Source organism: Sminthopsis crassicaudata, chromosome 1 (genome assembly GCF_048593235.1).
Source record: "Sminthopsis crassicaudata isolate SCR6 chromosome 1, ASM4859323v1, whole genome shotgun sequence".
Taxonomy (NCBI): Eukaryota; Metazoa; Chordata; class Mammalia; order Dasyuromorphia; family Dasyuridae; genus Sminthopsis; species Sminthopsis crassicaudata.
The window spans coordinates 599,239,097-599,255,020 of record NC_133617.1 but is presented as its reverse complement, the minus strand read 5'-3'; the positions used below and the strand labels follow the sequence as shown (position 1 = coordinate 599,255,020).

Below are 15,924 nucleotides of genomic sequence, written 5' to 3'. Positions count from 1 at the left end.
GCTGAACCTAAAAATCCTCTCTCAGTATTGTTTAGGACAACTCAGGCACCCATAATGACCCAATTTAGACCAGTGACAGACGGGAGGAAAGAAAGATGTTGCCCAGGTCAAGCCAGACTTGATCCTTCCAATGGATGAAAATCTTTGATCTTCTGAGTAGCACTAGGCCTGCTGCCAAGATCCTGCCCTTTCCTCTTTTACAGAGCAGTTTCTTGGCCCTCCTCCAATCAATGGGAATAAAATCCTTGTTATTCTACTCATTTTTAGTGCCTGTCTCTGGGCACCCATCCCAGCCTTGGACACACTTAAGCTAGAGCCTGTCCTGCTGCTTGACTATCCTAGGCTCTGACCCAGATATCACTCAGAAGAGTAGACTCTTTTCCTACTCTTCATATTTAATGGATAACAACAGGAAGATAGGAGCCTAAGAAGCTATACTAGAATCTAAAAATGTCATATAAGTTTCATATATTTGTGAGTGCTTGGGCACACATTCAAGATTGTTTAATGGATTTTGTGTGTGTGTGTGTGTGTCTGTGTGTCTGTGTGTCTGTGTGTTAATGTGTTTTTAATATTTTAAAGAACATTATCTAATATACCATGACTGTTTTTAGCTCTTTTCCTCTAATAGAAAGAGGTGATATCTGTACATTCTCTTTCAAGGTCAAGTTGAGCCAGTTATAGTATCATGTTTTCCTGAAAACATTGGCATTTAAGATTTCCTCAATCAGCAATAGAAAAATGTATAATTTTTAAAGAGATCTTGGGGGACTGAAATAATATTTCCTGATACGAAATAGCTATTAAGATAAATGTGAGAATGAACTGAATGATGACTATAAAAATATAAATATGTTTTGAGTTCTCTGAAGAAAGGTATTAAGGAAACAGTCATTAAGTGTTCTGTGTTGATATTGGGATTATTATGGTGATTGTAGCACAATTCAAGTAAATAAAAGGTTTTGAGAAAGTAGTGTGGCATGACAACACTTTTAATAAGTCAAGATAACTGTCTGAAATATGCCAATCCAGTGGCAAAGAAATATATTGGCCAAAAGGAAATATATGCCAATCTGAAAAGGTTCCAGACTACTTGCTGAAGGAATCTTCAATGGGCATGTGACTTCAGGGTACAAACTGGAAATGGAGTTATACCTAGAGAGACATAGCTGGATAGCTCACTATGTACCAAAGATTCTCCAGTTAATGCTAGAGTGCTTAACAAAAGAAACAAGGTAGAGAAAAAAAAAAGGAAGAAAGGAAGGAAGGAAGGAAGGAAGGAAGGAAGGAAGGAAGGAAGGAAGGAAGGAAGGAAGGAAGGAAGGAAGGAAGGAAGGAAGGAAGGAAGGAAGGAAGGAAGGAAGGAGGGAGGGAGGGAGGGAGGGAGGGAGGGAGGGAGGGAGGGAAGGAAGGAAGGAAGGAAGGAAGGAAGGGAGGGAGGGAAGGAAGGAAGGAAGGAAGGAAGGAAGGAAGGAAGGAAGGAAGGAAGGAGGGAAGGAGGGAGGGAAGGAAGGAAGGAAGGAGGGAGGGAAGGAAGGAAGGAAGGAAGGAAGGAAAGAAGGAAGGAGGGAAGGAGGGAGGGAAGGAAGGAAGGAAGGAAGGAAGGAAGGAAGGAAGGAAGGAAGGAGGGAGGGAGGGAGGGAGGGAGGGAGGGAGGGAAGGAAGGAAGGAAGGAAGGAAGGAAGGAAGGAAGGAAGGAGGAAGGGAAGGAAGGAAGGAAGGAAGGAAGGAAAGAAGGAAGGAGGGAAGGAAGGAAGGAAGGAAGGAAAGAAGGAAGGAGGAAGGGAAGGAAGGAAGGAAGGAAGGAAAGAAGGAAGGAGGGAAGGAAGGAAGGAAGGAAGGAAAGAAGGAAGGAGGGAAAGAAGGAAGGAAGGAAGGAAAGAAGGAAGGAGGGAAGGAAGGAAGGAGGGAAGGAAGGAAGGAGGGAAGGAAGGAAGGAGGGAAGGAAGGAAGGTAGGAGGGAAGGAGGGAAGGAAGGAAGGAAGGAGGGAAGGAAGGAAGGAAGGAAGGAGGGAAGGAAGGAAGGAAGGAAGGAAGGAGGGAAGGAAGGAAGGAAGGAGGGAAGGAAGGAAGGAAGGAAGGAGGGAAGGAAGGAAGGAAGGAAGGAAGGAAGGAAGGAAGGAAGGAAGGAAGGAAGGAAGGAAGGAAGGAAGGAAGGAAGGAAGGAAGGAGGGAAGGAGGGAAGGAAGGAAGGAAGGAAGGAAGGAAGGAGGGAAGGAAGGAAGGAAGGAAGGAAGGAGGGAAGGAGGGAAGGAGGGAAGGAGGGAAGGAAGGAAGGAAGGAAGGAAGGAAGGAAGGAGGGAAGGAGGGAAGGAGGGAAGGAAGGAGGGAAGGAAGGAAGGAAGGAAGGAGGGAAGGAGGGAAGGAGGGAAGGAAGGAAGGAAGGAAGGAAGGAAGGAAGGAGGGAAGGAGGGAAGGAGGGAAGGAAGGAGGGAAGGAAGGAGGGAAGGAAGGAAGGAGGGAAGGAAGGAAGGAAGGAAGGAAGGAAGGAGAAGGAAGGAAGGAGGGAAGGAAGGAGGGAAGGAAGGAAGGAAGGAAGGAAGGAGGGAAGGAAGGAAGGAAGGAAGGAAGGAAGGAGGGAGGGAAGGAAGGAGGGAAGGAAGGAAGGAAGGAAGGAGGGAAGGAAGGAGGGAAGGAAGGAGGGAAGGAAGGAGGGAAGGAAGGAAGGAAGGAGGGAAGGAAGGAGGGAAGGAAGGAAGGAAGGAAGGAAGGAAGGAAGGAAGGAAGGAAGGAAGGAAGGAAGGAAGGAAGGAAGGAAGGAAGGAAGGAAGGAAGGAGGGAAGGAAGGAGGGAAGGAAGGAAGGAAGGAAGGAAGGAAGGAAGGAAGGAAGGAAGGAAGGAAGGAAGGAAGGAAGGAAGGAAGGAAGGAAGGAAAAAAATATTTTAAATCATCTATTATATGCCAGGCACCATGCTCTGCTCTTTATAATCTTATTTGATTCTCACAACGATCTTGAGAGGTACCACTTCAAACTAAGGCAGTCTGAGGTCTTATAGCTCAAGTCTTCCTTACTCCAGGACAGCACCATATCTGCTGTGTCACTGAGGTTCCTCTGTAATCTTATTTAAAGTACAACTAGGGGTCAAGTAGACAGGTTGTGTGTCCTAGAGTCAGGAAGATTCATTTTCCTAAATTCAAATCCAGTTGCAGACAAGTTACTAGCTGTATGACCTTGGGCAAGTCATTTAATCTCTTCCATGCTTATTTTCTCATCTGTAAAATGAACTGCAGAAAGAAATATCAAACTACTCCAGTATCTTTGTTAAGAAAACCCAAATGGGATCATGGAAAGTCAAACATGACTGAAAAAGAAACAACAAAATTGCTTTATTCATATTTGCCACCTCTCCAGCATCTGAAACAGTGGGCTACCAATAGTAAGTGCTCAACAAATGCTTGTTGAATGTATTGGATGACTAGCTGTTCTCTGTCTCCAATAAGACTGAACAAGATGAACTGAACTTATGCAGTCAGTCAGTTAATAAATTTTTATTAAGGGCCTATTCTGTGCCAGGCACTGTATTAAGTGCTGGGGATGCAAAAAAGGCAATTTTCTCCTCCAGGATCTCAACAACCTAATCTTCTGGCAGCAAGAGAGGTTATAGGATCATAGATTTAGACACTGAGTCTTAGGGAGTGACTTGCCTAGGGTCATGCAGCAAATGAGTATTTAGGATTTCCTTTCTCCAAGCTCTGCACTCTAACCACTAAGCTGCCAGTGATATTATAGGCATGAATTTCCATGAGAGTGTAAAGTATTAGCTAATAGAGTCTGAGAAGATGTATGGACTCACCTTCTTTGAGGTCATGAAAGACAAAAGAAATTTTTATCTGCCTAGGTACATATAGGCATTCTTAAGACAGAGGGATGAGTTAGATAATTTCTCATGATCCCTTCTAAACCCTATAAATTCAGGAGTCTTGGGTGTATGTCATTCTTTATGCCCCCATGGCTTCAGCTTTTATCATGCATCATAGTTAAATCCAGCCTGTCTTGCCTTTCTAGGCATTGCTGAATTATACTGGTTGCTAGAAAAGAATAAAGGGCTGCCTTTATGGTTCTGCTGTTCTGCTTCTCTCTTTTGATCTCTGGGGCAGCTGACACATTTTTACATGGAGATTATGTCTCCTGACTCTGTCCTGAAAGCCAAACATTCAGTGAAAGTGAAGCAGGAGACTGATGGCTGAGCCCTCTCTGGCAGATCTTCAAGGGCTATTTGGGAAGTGCAAGAGCTCCAGGCCCACCTACTGAAATGCTCTTGACTATGGAGGGGTGGGAAGGATTCTATCCAAGGGTCAGAATGAAGTCACAGAAGGCCTGGGAAGATAATTGGGAGGAAGAATTGTCTAGTATTTTTCTGGTAAATGAAGAGTTCCTATCCTTAATGGAAAAATACAAATATGTTAAAATTCTTAATAAAAGAAGATGCATTACAAGAAACAGTGTTGTACATATCTAACATGTATTTGACTGCCTGCCGACTAAGGGAAAGGGTGGAGGGAAAGAAGGGAAAAACCAGAACAGAAGTGAGTTCAAGGGATAATGCTGTAAAAAAAATTGCCCATGCATATATACTGTCAAAATAAAAGAAACAGTGTAGTAGGCTTAGGGACACTCAAGCAAACATATCACCAGCAGTTCTAATTTAGATGTACATTCAGTTTTTTGAGCTTGATGGGCATCTATGACTTGGAACTGCTTTATAAATTGCTGATTTTTGCCACTGTAGTTTGTGTGTGCATGTATATGTTGTGAAAGGTAGGAAATCTCAGAATTATTAAGTATTTTTCATAAGTCCTGATGAAATTCTAAGGACAAAATGGTATAAAGGAACCTAGAATTGGATACCATATATGCCACCCCTCCATTAATGTGATCTTTAGTGAGCATTTACTCTCGCTTGGTCTCACTTAAGTTATTGTAAAATGAAGGGATCATAATAGAAAATCTCTTAAGAGTCCTTTGAGTTCTAAATCCATGATTTTCTGAAATAATAATTCTACATTCCTCTTTATATTATAAATGAAGTTGCTGCCCCTCAGACCCTACAGTGAGTTAGTTGAAAGATTAGTACTGTTTTCAATTAAGTCCATAAATGTATATGAATATGAAAAGATGGTATATATTTTAGATGACTTCACGAAGGTTCCCATTTTCTAAATCAATGATGTCAAACTCACATAGAAATAAGTCACATCTTGACTTAGAAAACCACTAATTAATATTATCTATGTTGTATTGTTTTATTTTTGTCTAAAACTTCCCAATTATATTTTAATCTGATTGATATTTCATCATATAGCATTTCTATAATTAATTGTGTCTGATTAACTAAACTAAGGAGTTTTTCACTCTGAATTTGACACCTCTGCTTTAGATGAAGATGCTCTTTGGGCATGTAATTGAAGTGTGCCCAGATTAATGCTCACATTATAACAGGAAAGGTCACTGTATTCCTATCCAGAATTTACACCAAAGCTGGATTTATATATATATATATTTCCCATACTCTGTTCTTTACTTTCATGAGAGAGACAAAGAAGAACTAAACAAACTGATATAAATGAATTGTTATTATAATTATTTTAAAGTGGAATAGAATGCCAACACATGCTTAATCTACATGTTGTACATCTTCAGCAGTGGAGATTAACTGTGTAATAACTAGGACATGTGCTCTGCCCAAGGTGCTGAATTTAGAGGGTACTGAGAGACAGTACTGTAGTCCTTCAGCAACACAAAAACAAAGGACATTTAGATATCCAAATGATAATAATAATAATAATAATGTGTTAAATAGAAAGCTTAAAATACATCAAATGTTCTTTTTTAAAAAATTAAAATAAGTGATACACTAAGGTGTTTTCCCCTTCCTACACTGCTCCTCTCTCACCAAGAAGCTTAATGCTGAGGTCCCAAGGTATCTGTGTCCCCTATACTGGTTTGGCTCCTTTCTCCCACTTCTGTTGCACAGAAGATGTCTCTATGTGTTACTAGCCCCAGGTGCAATAGTCTCAGTTTTAGCTATGCTGATTGATGCTCATATTAATCTTTTACTGACTTCCAAATCAGATGATTAAATTTTGCCCAATATGATTTTAATGTCATATATTTTACTATAATTGAATTATCTGAAACCTGTGACCTGTATTTAGTAGCTCAAAATATCCAGTTAAGCAGAATATCCTATTTCTCAATCTTTCTAGATAAATGTCAGTTTTCTATAATATATTTGAAATTCACCAAACCAAAACAGACTCTTAGAAAAGAAAAGCCGGACAGTAGGTGTCTGTCTTCTTAATGACTTTGGACATTTGGGTCAATTGAAGTCATTTCCTCTGAGTCTTATAACTTGGCAACTGTAGCCCAGAAATTCCCATTGCAGAATAGCCTAATAGTTACTACTATTTAGAAGGTGGGCGTGCCTGTGGTACTTAGAAATGTCATTTATCTGAACCTCCCCATTAAAAAATCCTACCTCTTCTGACAGTTGCTGCAGACAAGATTTTGCAAGCACTTACTTGGACCCCAATAATAGAGTACATCCATGACTCATTAAATATACAATAAGAATACTTGCCTGATTAAATATGGAGCTTCTGAAATGTATTGTTCAGTGAATATGACAACTCTTGAGAAATGCTTTTCTCTGTTTTGCAGTGCCATTTCAGAAAATAATCTAGCTTCTATTGATAAAACTCCTCATGAGGGTCTTTCACATACATCTCATTTATTCTCTCAATGACTCTTTGATGTCAATAGAGAAGGCATTATTACAGGCCTTTTTTATAGATTAAAAAGATGGTCATACAACTAATAAGTCAAAGTCAGAGCTTAAATCTAGGCCTTCATGATGGGAGAGAAATGACCTTGGATTTGGAGTCACAGGCCCTGGTCTTGAATCTCAGATTTTCTACTTAAAGCTTGTGTGACTCAGAACAAGTGACAATCTATCAGAGCTTTGGTCACTAATTCTAGTATTTCTTTTTACTGCATCGCACTGCCTCTTATACCTGTCCTCCAGAAAGGGTTTTGTTCTGAAGGCAAAACTGAAAGAACTTTTTACTTAGTGGTTTTGGCCCCCAGATGGAGAAATGTAGTCACAAGAGTTAATCATTTTGAATCTCAGCTTCTCTGAGATAGGCCAGATGTGACTAGACAGATTTATAGAGTGTGAAATCCAGAACAGATTAGAATAGCAGTTTTGTGTTCATTCCCAAACATCCTAAATCAGCACCCCCCTGACTGGACCAGAGCAATCTCTGACTGTTCTAGTGAGAAGGTTGTCATGGCAACTGAGTTGTAAGCTTAGCCAACAGGAGCAGAATCCAAACACAATAGACTAGGAGGATTGTGCACAGGGCAATTTGCCAATTCTGTTTCTACACAGGTACAGTGAAATATCAGAACTGTGAGAATTATCAGCTGCAGCTCCAGCAAAATCGCTGTCAAATCAGGCATATGCAAAACAGCACCCATTGTTTTTACTTCAGTGACTGTGGAAAAATAAGAAGTAGGGGATAGGTAATACACTTCTCAAGGCTGCTGCCCCATTACCCCAAGACAATTCACTGAACTCCAAACTCCCAGTCAGTTCTATGGCAAGTAGTGCCACCTGGTGTCCACTTAGCTGTTGGTTTGCATATTACATGGATTGTGAAGAAGGTTGCAAACACTGTCACCAGGGCATAGTAAACACAGGTTTTTACTTATTCTAAGCTGTGCCTATGATTTTTATCCTTGGATAACAGACTAGCTATTATCAAAATGCACATAATCTTGAATGAGAAAGATCTGCCCCATTCACATTACCACACTTTGTTTAGTTATTCTTCAATGAATCTACTTTGTTTCTAATTCTTAGCTATAAAAAAGAATACAACTATTAAAAAAAAATCTGCCCCATTCACCTAATAGCTATGTGACTCTGGGCAAGTCATTGGCCCTTTCATTTCCTCATATGTAAAATGAGGTTAATATAAATATATAGCTCCTCTCTCTCAGGGATGTGGTGAGGATCAAATGAATTAACATATGTATAACACTTTGTAAATTTAAAGCATAATAGAAATACTAGCTATCATTGAGGTTCTGTGCATCCCCATTTTGTCGTTTGCAAAATGATCATACATAGCATTTATAGTATTTACCTCACAAGATTATTAAGATCTAAAGGAGATGATGTATATTAAGCTCTTGGAAACTATGAATACTAAATATAGATTTGAATTACATAGATTTCAATTATTAATATAATTACCTGAGGTTATTATTCAAATGGGCATCTGCTGGAAATGAAAGCTGAGAAAAGCAGCATAGAACAAACTCTTAAGCAAAAGTTAGGTCAGGAAAATTCACATAATTTGATGGTATCAGAGAAAAATAAAGAACAAGACATTATAAATCAAAACCAAAGGCAAAAGGACAGAGAAGAGAAAAACCAAAATGCCCAGGATCCCAGCTCTGGAAATATCTGCTGTAAGAGAAGAGAAGGAAAAGGAGACTAAGAAACAGCTAGAGTTAAAGGAAGTTCATATTTTTCTTGTTGTTGAGTTTTTTTAAATAAAACATTTCATAAAAATAGCAATGGTACTCAAATTGCCACTCATTGCCTTTAGCATAAATGGTTATGTAAAATTCCACTTAGCATTTTATTTTTCACTGACAGCCTGAAGGCACTCAGACATTTTGGCACATCTTGTTCAGCCCATTCTACCCCTAGAAAAGCCAGCCAATCAAGTCTGGTTTAGCTTTAGGTCTGCAGCATGGGTGTGGGGCAGAGAAGCTGGGTGAAGAGGGCTAAATTGTGGTCCAGTCCAGACATGTGCAATGATCTTGTTATGTTTCTGAATTTCTCCTCCAGGGTTTGAATTTTTTGAAACAAGTGCCAAGGACAACATAAATGTCAAGCAAACATTTGAGCGCCTCGTGGATATCATCTGTGATAAAATGTCAGAGAGTTTGGAGACAGATCCTGCCATTGCTGCTGGAAAACAGAATACAAGACTCAAAGAATCCCCACCACCACAGCAGCCCAATTGTGGCTGTTAATGGAGCCGCTGGCCAAGGCAGCTCTAGTGTTCTATTGCCAAAAAAGAGCATCCATAAATGGTCTATTAGCCTTTATTTATACTGTCTATTAATTTATTTGAGGGAAGTCTTTGATGTCAATGGGTGATATGTGCATACAGCTCTTTGAAAATTTCCTGTGTCAATATATGGCAAATATGTGATCTTAATTTGTAAGGATTATCCATTTATCAGCCTCTGATATCTGCATGTGAATAGGTGTTTGTTTGTCTTTTTAAGTTTTTGCTTTCTTTTTTTTAAAGATTATTCTAAATTCAGCTGGTGCCATGACCTCATACTATAATTTAACTGCTACTTCTGATTGCTTCATCAAATTCAAATTATGCTGCTTGTGATCACTCTGTGGAGCAATGATAGGGTATCCTTGAAGGGGTTGGGGAGGGGAGAGTAGAAAAGAAGGCAACAAGGCTTCTGTATTATGTTTACTTTCCTCTTGACTGAAAATCAATCCCAAAATATTACTGGTAATTAAGGAGACAGTCATTGGGGCTGGTTAGCTTACATATTAAGCAATGCATCCATTTTTTTTTCCACTGGTATTAAAACTAAGGGGAATATTGATTTTAAAGAAATACAAATATTATTTCACTAGCCTTCAACTGTTACTTGGCAGAAAATTAGATTTAAATAACTGTTTGTTTCTTGCTGTTGTTAAACAACAACATTTACTATAACAAAATGAAACATGTCACCATTGCTTAAAATGAAGCTAAATCATGGCAATTCTTTCTACTGATTTTATGCATTAATTTGAATTGGGTCACTGGGTAAATGGAGGCATAAGTATAGAATTTTGTAGCTCTACAGAAAAATGTTGACTAAGGTAAGATAAATTGTTGAAGTATCCAATGGGTCAAACCAAATTCTTCTTCTGTTCCTCTCCCCTCCCATTTCCCCTCACCCAATTTGGAACAAATCTATTCACCTGGGCTAGGGTCAGTCAGTCAGCTTTCAGATTCAAACTGTTTTGACTATAGCATCATCAGCAAGCGCTTGAGAACACAAGGATTGAGGTAAGAATTTTACCTTTGGATTTAGGAAAACCTTTGTTTTCCCTTCTTTCGGTGGGTTTTGGTGGTTTTCTCAGAAATCTTTTGGGTTGGAGAGGACCCCTTTAAGTAGTTGCTAAAATCAATCTGGGCCTTCCCTTCAAGATTATTTAAGTGATGCATATATGGCTTCCAAGGGAAGGTGAAAGAAGCACTTACCTCTGCCTTTAAAGTCTAGATGTTTGGAATACTGGCACCCCACCTTATCCTCATACCATGTGGCCTCACAAACAAACAAACAAAAAATGTATAAATTAACTAAAAGATGTCGAAGATACTTAAAGCTTAGTTTTGTGGGTACAGTTATTATTTCACAAATATTTTGAAGGAAAGAGAGGAGGCCAAACAGCTAGATCCCTACTCCCACCTACCCCAGATTTTTTGAAGACATAGATATTGATGGCTTACTACCCACAGTGTTAAGTATACTAATTCCATATTTCATTGTGCTGGCTTATTGACAACTGAAATTTACAAGAAATATAGGAAAGCAGGAGTCCTATTAAGGGTTTGGAGGACAGTTCTATTAGGGGACCTTGCAATTTGCTCACTTTTGCTACTTGAGGTGGTGATTATTAGCTTAGGATATGTGGAATTGCTTACAGAGTGAAAGAATTCTTTGCTTTTTCTGTGGAATTATACTAAGCATATGAATTTAAAAGTCAGAGATCCTTCCTCTGATAAGATTTCAAGGTGGGGCAGAGGCAGAAAAGTTAACGATAAAAGGAAAAATGGCCATAATTTTGTTAGTTTGCTTTCTGGAAGGGTTTAGAAAAACACAAAATACATCATCTTGAATTGGATCTTTTAATTCATTTGAAAATCAGAGGTTATGGATAGCTACAGTGGAAATTTAGAAATATTTTACTTCATGAGTTTTTGCACAAGCAGTTTAATATTCCCCTAATTGACAATAAGGTCTCCATTTGACAATCTATAAGTTATTCCTGGATCATGGAGAAGCATTTGCTTTTCACTGGTTTTATATAGCAATGATTGTTTTTAAATCCTTCAAAAAAAAAAAAGTAAAGAGAAAGCTAGTGTATACAACAGATAGTAATTGCAATTGCCATTTCTTCTGCATTAAATGAGAAAATAAAGTGCACATCATCAAGATAAAAGTAGAAATCTTATAAATATTTTTCATGAAGGAAAGTAGTCCAGTTTTCCCATATTGGATGTCCCCTTCTCTACAAGCAAAATATTAATGGGAACAAATTCACTCTTGAAGCCGGTGGTCAGGAGGGAAATGTTTTGTTTCTATACCATTTTAAACATCACATTTAAAATCATGGGTGAGTTTAGAGGCATGGATTAACCACAGTCTGTCTCTTTACTAAGGAGCATTTGATCTTGCTACTACAGATGCAACTACTACTACCCATTTTGATTCATCTGTGAACTTCCTAAACAGTGATGGATTCAGAGCTGTTCTTTCTCAACTTCACTTATGCAGCTCAAATACCAGGATAGATTCCTTTTTTCTTGTAGTTGAACAGAAAGTATCAAAGGCTGGTTGGCACATCCCTGAAATGGAGGATCTCTATGTGCCAGCTAAAAAATATGAGAAATGCTGGGTATGGTTAATTTTTTTTCTTTTATTCCTCATCTTATCCAGAGGTCCTGACTTTAAAACCAAACACAACATATGGAGAAACTGGCTTGAAGCAATGCTTTTCAATGTAATGTATGATATTCTATCCCCGTGGTTTTGTAACATAGTTCTCTCTTTCTTATTTGGGGAAAAATCTTGATATGTGTATATATGTTCATAAAAACTTAAGTGACATCAATTAGAAAACTGTTGGACAATCACATCTCAGAGACAGACACTTGGGAGGTATAATATATTTAGGGCCTGTAGATAACTACTGGCTCAACTTCAGGTCACATCCCTTTCTGCCATATGTACTGATGTTAGCATGTCACAGCAGTTCTCTCATGTTGGAGACCAGAAAACCTGAATTCAAATCCTGGGTCTTGACATGTACTGATTAAGTGAACCAGTAAATCATTTAATTTCTCAATATCCTAGTCAACCCTCTCAAATTCTCAGTTACAGAAAAGATGCCAGTCTGCATTGGAAGAGGCAGTTTCCTCACCCAGAAATTCCCTTTATCAATGTAAAAGGTTACTATGCCTATGTAAATACATTAAATAGATATTCGTGACTTTACTCCAAATCTCAATTTTGTATATGTAAAGGAGAGAATGATGATGAGAATATGTATGCAAAATAACTTTAGTTTTAATTGGGAAAGATTCCACACCCCTCAATAAGTCCTCAAAAAAGTTTTCTGATTATTTTTTTAGATCTCTCCTCCTCCCCAATAAAATTAAAATAAAATAAAAGACGATGAGAAAGAGCAATGCTGTCAAACATAAATTTTTTAAAAAGAATGCTGTCCCTATTTTTATGTACTCAATTCTGGCTTTCATTCTCTGTTCATCATTAGTGGAATGAGTCAGACCACATTTCTTGAATGAATCTTTAATTCTCTTCTCCTCTGAGAGAGAAAGACAGAAACAGAGAGAAACAGAGACAGAGAGAATTCAAGTATTTCAGCAATATATTTCCAAGATCTTAAATATTAATCTAGTAAATGTGCAGAATCAGACATCTACTCCCTAATCACCTAATCAAATAGCCACAGTATCAGCACTGTTGTGTTCAAGCTTGGATGGGTCTGAAGATGCATGAGATATTTTCTTCAAGTAAATTTTAAGATGATAATGAAGCTTCTCTTCTAAACCCTTAAAAAAATTCGCTTTCAGCCAATTCAGTTGACAATTCCCAAATCTATCCCAAAGATTAATCTTGTTGCTACTGCTCCTTCACTGAACACTACTTTCCTGATGGGTTTTTAAGACATTAGGAATAAGGAATTTTCAGTAAACTTATACACTTCTTATGAATTCTTTTCTGCTGCAGCATCATTATGCATATGTATCAGTATTAAGGTTTTATTTTTAAAGGAAACTAAGTGTGCCTTCTTTAGTGAACAAATGATAGCATTGATACATGGTAAATGTGGAATGCAACATCTACAAAATTACCACTTCATTACATGGAAGACAAATAATTTGAATACACCCAATATATATATTTTATGCTTTACTTTTATGCAGGTAATTCATAGACCTTTTAGAGTATTATTTTAACTTTTACTTGGGTGAGTGCAAAAGTGTGTTGTGTGTGTGTGTGTGTGTGTGTGTGTGTGTGTGTGTGTTTGTGTGTGGTGAGTGCGTGTGGATGTTGTATATTGTATGTTGTGTATACACATCTGTGTTGTGTATACAAATGTGTGTTGTGGGGATACCTATTTAAATCTCTGGAACTTATTATATCACTTTGTAAATGGAGTACATTTTTCACTCTCATTCCACCCAACTTGGGTTCCATGCTTCAAGTTGAATTTTCATAAAGTGGCATCTCCTGGAGACAATCATCAACAAACCCTGGCTCATTACCTAGTGTTTTATCCCAGGGCAAGTATCTTAGTGCATGATCCTAATATAGTGTGCAGTCATTGCTAGATGTAAATGCTGCAACGTGAGTTTAATCAAGTTAGCATTTTGTGTGACTCTGTAGCACTCATTTATTAGAAAGATGTCTGAACCCTAACACAGGTAGCAACTGCATGCATAGAACCATGATACACGTTGCATTTTTAAGTCATTGTAAAAGTCCTCATAGACTAGAAAGTCCCTTTGTATGCATGTTGATATTTCTAGATCTGAAAGGTCTTTCCCTGTGTGCATGACTAATGACTGAAACTCTGCTCTAATTAGAATGTGGAGTATGATACTGCTTGAACAACCAGATCTTTTTTTTTTTAAGCTTTAAGATATCATTTTAATGCATTTTATGCAGCATTAAAAATATAGATGACAAAGATTTGCAAATACTGTTTGTAGAGAAATGCCATTAGAAATTCCTATACATTGCTGAGACATAAGCATTTCTCCCTTCCTCACCCCCATCACTCCTCCCTTGGAACAACCAAATCTTGAAAGCTTTTTCAACCAACCATCAGAAAGAGCAAGTTTTCCTTCAGCTCTGGCTACCCAGGTGCAACACCTGCACTGTATTTAGTTTAGAGATAAAGCAGTATAAAGTTTCTAGTGAGCACAGGCTTTTGGTATTGATTCCAGCATTAAGAATGATTTAGATTTCAGGTGCACTTCTGAGTTGCCAAATCTAAATCATAACTCAGGATTGGATTAGGATATTGGAAAGGAGCAAGATGACCCTAACATTCCATACTAGACATCCCAGGCTAGGTGGCCTCTCCCACCACTCCCACCTCCTTTTCCCCTCATCTTTATTCCCTCCAATCTTCCCTTCAGGAGAAAATTTATGCCTTTCTGCCTGGTGGCCTCATTTAACCCTGCCCACTTCACCTATTCTTCTCCTTTCATATTAAGATATGGTTCTCCCTAGAAAACTTCAAAAGAAATGTTTCCAGGTAAGAATCAAAAGACCTGTTTCTTGATGAAAAAAAAAAATAAAATTAGAGATTCCCTCTTCAACCACATTCCCCTCTCCCTTTAAAAATAGAAATAATTCTTTAAATGGCAATTTTTCAGTGGAACAAAAAGAGAGATAACTTCAAGTTCTCAATACATTAAAAATTCATTATATTCTCACTATAATTTCTTCTTTAAGTAAACTAGATAGATGTGGCTCCTCTCTTGTTAACTTAATTGTAATGGTAAGAGAAGAACAGCTTTAGCTTCTGTCTTGACATATGCAAAGACCAGTCATTTTTCTTTTAATTGAGGTGCTGCTAGGCTAGAACTCTTGTCTGCGTAAAGAACCCCGATGGACCTTCAGCATCATTTCTCAATTCTGAGTTGATCTGATGTGATTTCACTCAGTGTTTACAATGCCCACTAAGCACAGAAGGTGGAAGGGAGACAAGGAATACCAATAACATTCTGGAGAATGTAGTTAAATTTTTTCTGGCTCTCCAATTTGTTTTAAGAGAAGAACTTTTTTTCTCCAGGGCCCACAATTTAATTTATATATACATTTTATTGCACCTATTCATTTCCAGAAAACATGGAAATTTATTATTGAAATGAATTTAAGGGATTATTTGAGCATTTACTTTAATCTGTGAAATTCTTACTTTCTCTTGCTGTTGATAATTCAGAGTTAGTTGTAATCCTCTTCTCCCACCTCTCCCCAAACTTCTTAATTACTGATTTTTATCAAGCTGGTGTCCTCTTGGGTTAAGTCTGTAGGCCCTAGCAGTGCTACTCTTAGAGACAGCATGAGCAGATGGTCTATGGTTTGCACACAGATACCTGGCATTTCAGAGGAGAGAATGTGTCCTAATGTAGTCTAGCAGTTATCATGTCATGAAAACAGAATCCGGTAATCACTTGCCATTTCTCTGAATGGCTTGCCACAGGTAGTTCCCCTCTCCTAGTGAATGAATGTTGAATGGCAACTCTTTGTTCTGTAATTCCCGTTAATCTATTGTTGTCAGATGTGATGTGCTACACTTTGGACTGTCAGAATGTGCAACTATTTAATGGTGTTTGTGGAACTGAAGTGTCTTAAATGTTGCATGAAATATGTTATAAAAATAAATTTGTTTTCTATTTTTCAACACCTCTAAATTGAGGGTTCATGGGCCAATAAGTGCAATATTTAATGACTTACTCAGTGTATATAAACTAGTGTGAAAGGATGAATTCTGATGAATGCATGGGGTGTGATTGCTGGTTGCATGAATGATTCAAAAGATTTATTGTAGTTGTATATGTCTAGT

General features: G+C 38.1%; 1 protein-coding gene across 2 annotated transcripts in view; it reads left to right on the top strand.

Annotated features, from left to right (window-relative positions):
• RAB3C (RAB3C, member RAS oncogene family) overlaps positions 1-11,166 on the top strand; it is a 311,932-nt gene extending 300,766 nt beyond the window's left edge. For both annotated transcript variants that reach the window (XM_074282466.1, XM_074282465.1), the window contains exon 5: positions 8,866-11,166. In XM_074282466.1, the coding sequence (XP_074138567.1) occupies positions 8,866-9,053 (188 nt within the window). In that variant the 3' untranslated portion in view covers positions 9,054-11,166. The remainder of the gene's footprint in view (positions 1-8,865) is intronic.
• Positions 11,167-15,924: the final 4,758 nt, after the last annotated feature.